General features: G+C 56.7%; 1 protein-coding gene across 1 annotated transcript in view; it reads right to left on the bottom strand.

The window, feature by feature from the left end:
- The window catches only part of LOC104125004 (RING finger protein 121), an 18592-nt gene extending 14391 nt beyond the window's left edge, over positions 1-4201 (bottom strand). Inside the window, exons 1-2 of the mRNA XM_035892797.1 lie at positions 3907-4201; positions 2287-2324 (exon numbers count right to left, since the gene is read on the bottom strand). Coding sequence (XP_035748690.1) covers positions 2287-2324; positions 3907-4155 — 287 coding nt within the window. The 5' untranslated portion in view covers positions 4156-4201. The remainder of the gene's footprint in view (positions 1-2286; positions 2325-3906) is intronic.
- Between the last annotated feature and the right edge of the window lie 6 nt (positions 4202-4207).

Below are 4207 nucleotides of genomic sequence, written 5' to 3'. Positions count from 1 at the left end.
TTGGACGCCACGAGCGTGCGCTAACTCTCAAACCAAACCCTCGGCCCCGTTTCGGAGCCACCAGCACCAATCTCCCTCTCGGCCAGCAAGGAAAATGCTGGATGGGCAGGGGGGGCACGGTCTACAGCCGGCAAAACCCACAGAGCCCAGCAAATCGCTTCTCTCTGCCCTGGGCAACCCCGCTGTGCCGCCTGGAACAAGCCATTTCCAGCCTGATGCTCTACAGACACCTGGGGTTTTCTTTGCAGCTCGTGCTGTTTGACCGCAAACCAAGGCAAATTCAGAGCTGTAACACCCTTACACCTCGGTCTGAAGCTGACAAGAGAGTTCAGGTTGGAGGGGGGGAGCCCCCAAACCCAACCAATATGCCAAATTCTCGGATCTGAAGTTGTCGTCTGTAAATTAATACTCAGGGAAGACCACTCTTACTGTGCTTTGCACAGAACATAGAATCGTCTAGGTTGGGAAAGACCTTTAAGATGCTACTTCAGGTAGCACCAGCATTCTCTGGCTCCCATATGAGTCAGACTTCTCCGACTTGGGTCTGTATCAAAAATATGAAAACATTTGGAAAGCTGCTTTCCAATGCAGACACCCTCTACTGGACAATTATATAGCGCGACTGCAGCTGCGTGGGAAGCTGCCAGCCGTCTGAAATCACTGCGTCAGACTCTACTCATTCCAAAACCTGCCTCGCTGCTACAAAGAATACAACCGCTCAGCAGTGGAAGCTGAAAGAAAAGGCTGCAGGCATGTCTAGACAAACGCCTAAGAACCATGCTATGGAAGGTACTGGGTTCATTCCTTCCCCAGGCTCTCCATGCAGAAGCACTGGAACGCACGCCGAGCCTGCTCAAAGGAATTTCCAGATCAACATCACATACAAGAGAAGATGAGAGAAATTTCGCTAGGAACGTTAATGTACAGCCAGACTTCCATAAAGCTGGCAGACTGCTTCTAGTACCACATCTGCTAGGGACTACCTGAAAACACACAGAGGTCTGCTTTTTCAAGCAGCTTTTTGTTCAAAACCACCTTCAAACATTCATCCCCTTATGCATGCAGGACCACATTTATTTTACTGACTGCGACATTTTACCAGTCTTACCAGATTTCAGACCAGAAATTTTGAAGATGGCACTTGGCTTCTCATTAGTGACAAACCCCAGCAGCTGCCACACTGCCATCCCACTCTGGTCCGGATAACAAAAATAGACAGATCCTCCCATTCCTTCTGGAAATGGTATCGTTCCCAGCATGAAGACCACTACATGGTTGATGTTTTCATAGTCCGGTAAATCAAATACAAATTTGTCTTCAGCCACTTGTTGGGGAGCTGCTTGTACCTAAAGAGAAGAAAACCTTTATTAGCGTTACTCTGTTTTTCATCTTTGTAACTGTGAATTTCCTTTTACAGAAATAGAATCATCCAGGTTGGAAAAGACCTTTAAGATCACCAAGTCCAACCGTTAAATACACCTGAACATAACAAAAAGTGAGGAAGGTGCTAACCTAAATAGCAAACAGCCAGATAAAAGTCAAACACAGCAGCCGAACAACTGCAAAAAAACATTACTAAAAAGGCACAACAGTCTTGTTCTACCTGCACCGCACGTACATCCCACCCGGGACTACAGGACCAGAACACCTTCGCTCCCCGTGCGCGCAGGAGGAAAACAGAGGGCAGACGAGGTTGCCAAGTCTACAAGCAGTGGCTACTGACCACCCGGCTGGCGCAACCCCAGGACCACGGGAACCTGTTCACGTAGAATATGCAACAAACCCTGAGACAGGCAGCAGAGGGATGGGCAAGCGCCAGAGCAAAAGACACCCTCCTCTTCACCCCAGACGCCACATCCCTGCGGCCAACACGGAATCTAGCCCTAAAACCCCTCCTTTAAGCTCCCACTTGGCTCTGAGGAGCCTGAGACCCTCCGTTAACAGAGGGGATGGTGACTGCCACCCTGCAACCAGGCTCGACAACGCAGCTGCCCTGGGGATGCGGGCCAGGAGCCAGCCGAGGCGCCGGGAGGCCGTTTTGCCAAGGGTCTGACTGGAATTGGTCTGGCTAAGGGAGAAGGAGGACTAAGTAGTAGGCGGTGTAAAAGAAGAACATTGGTGTCGCCCTGTAAGAGTTCATACTTCCCCCAGCAAACAAGGCTGCGCGGGGAAGGCCGACCCTGTCCTCTCCCGCCGTCAGCAGGGGCCGTGCTGCCAGGGGCTCCGCTCAGGAGCAGGAGCTCGCTCAAGCTGCAAGCACCGCTGCACCGCACCGGACAGACTCACCTCCATCTCTCCTCTGGGGACAAGTGCGAGAGATCGACCTGGGGAAAAACAAAACCATCAAAAGAAATCAGGCTCTGGAGTCTGGGGGTTCACCGCGAGTAACAGCGACACGGCACCGGCTCCTTTATCCCCCGGAGAGACCCCATCGGTGCCGGCAGCAGCGCTGGACTTTGGCTGCAAAGCCACCCCGTGAGACCCCCGGACTGCTCTCCGAGAACTTTTAAGAAGGAAACCCCCAGACTCAGAAGCGTTAGGCAACAAACCCTCCACATGCCTGTCGTGACGCCGCAGCCCAGAGCTGTGCTTCGACCTTGCAGGCAGCACGGGGGGGAGAGCTGCGGAGTCCCCCCGGCTCCTCCATCACCTGCCAGCACCCTTCCCCTTCTACTCCCATGTTTGGCTGCAGCCAAGGCCCTGCCCACCATCCCGTGCCACGCGTGCCAGGGGAATTGGTTTAAGTCCCACGTTCCCAACCCAGCCGGGTGTCCCTGGGCACAGAGGAGCGATCCCAGCGCACCTCACAGACGGGACAAGAGAAGGGAATCCAAAATCCCACCACGCTGCAGGACAGGGGACGGCGCCTGCGCACCACCAACAAACCATCACCGAAACAAATTTCAGGAAGAACTGGGGAAAAACAACGACGCAGGGCTTCCTTTGCTGACAGGGCTGGAATTTCCTCCCAAGCGTTACAGGCAGCGAAGTTTTTGCCCGAGAGGAGCAACCGTGTGTGGTGGGAGCTGCCGTCCTTCGCGAGGAGAGACGACGGGCTGGCGTAATCCCTGCTTAAGGCAAGCTGAGACCGCCAGGCTGGGCGCAGGGTGTGAAGGACGTCCTCCGTGTGACGGGTTTAGGGGACAGAAGGAACCCGAGTAAGTGATTTAAAAGCTTTGCAGAGCTGCAACTCGGCACTAACCTTCCCAGCTTACAAGCAAGCGGCACCCAAACCTCACGCAGAGGCCGAGTCCCTCAGAGTCCCGTTTCCCCCAGCGAGATTGGGTGTGAGCACTCCCACCGGGAGGCGTTTGGGCTGGGGAGGGGTGGGGGACCGTCGGCATTGCATTTCAGCTTTCTCTTGGAGCTCTGTATCTTCATACGAGAGCTGAAGAGGCCTCCAGCCCCGGCCACGTCCCTGCACGGGCTCGCTGGCCGGGCAGCGCTCGTCCCATGGCCAGCGCGAGCCCTGGCACACGGCGCTGGGGATGCAGCGAACGAAACCCGTGGCTCTGACTTCACATCGCCTTTTCTTTGGCGAGACACAAAACCCCGTCTGGCTGGAGAGCACAGGGCTGGCCAGCCCCAAATGACCTGCACCCCACGCTTATCCAGCGTGCAGACATGGAGCTGCAAGGGGAGCGATAGAAAGCAGGTCACAGCAAGGACTTTGTTATCGCGCTCTCCTGCACGCACAGGGTCGGGCTCCACCTCGCCCCAGCCTCTGATCAGGGGGTGCAGATCCCCCAGCTCAGCTTCAACCCCAGGGCTCTCCCGGGGACGGTGCAGCAGATCCCTCAGGGCTGTTCCCCAAAGAGGTGCCTTGCAGCCAGCGTCTGCGATCGCACCCGGGCTCAGAGGTGCAGTTAGAAACGCAAAAGCCCCCGCTGCCCTCCCTGAGCTCACCTGGCTCTCGCTCCAGCCGCTCGTGGCGGAGCCGGCTGCTTCCCTGCCCGCCGCACCGCAGCAGCCCGGGGCTTCCCTCGGGGAGGCTCTGCCCACCATGGAGCATCTGGTGCTGGGCTTGGTGCTGCTGGCCCAGACCCTGGCTGCCAGCAGCCCCCTGCGCCAGCGAGACCTCGGCCACATCAAGGAGGTGGTGCTGGACATGGCCCCCACCGCCTTCGACGACCAGTACCGGGGCTGCAGCCGCATGATGGAGGAGGAGCTGGAGGCGCTCAACCGCCCGGGACCCCCCAGCTCCTGC

Source organism: Egretta garzetta, unplaced genomic scaffold, assembly GCF_000687185.1.
Source record: "Egretta garzetta isolate BGI_Z169 unplaced genomic scaffold, ASM68718v1 scaffold1020, whole genome shotgun sequence".
Taxonomy (NCBI): Eukaryota; Metazoa; Chordata; class Aves; order Pelecaniformes; family Ardeidae; genus Egretta; species Egretta garzetta.
This window is presented reverse-complemented; position numbering and strand designations above follow the sequence as displayed.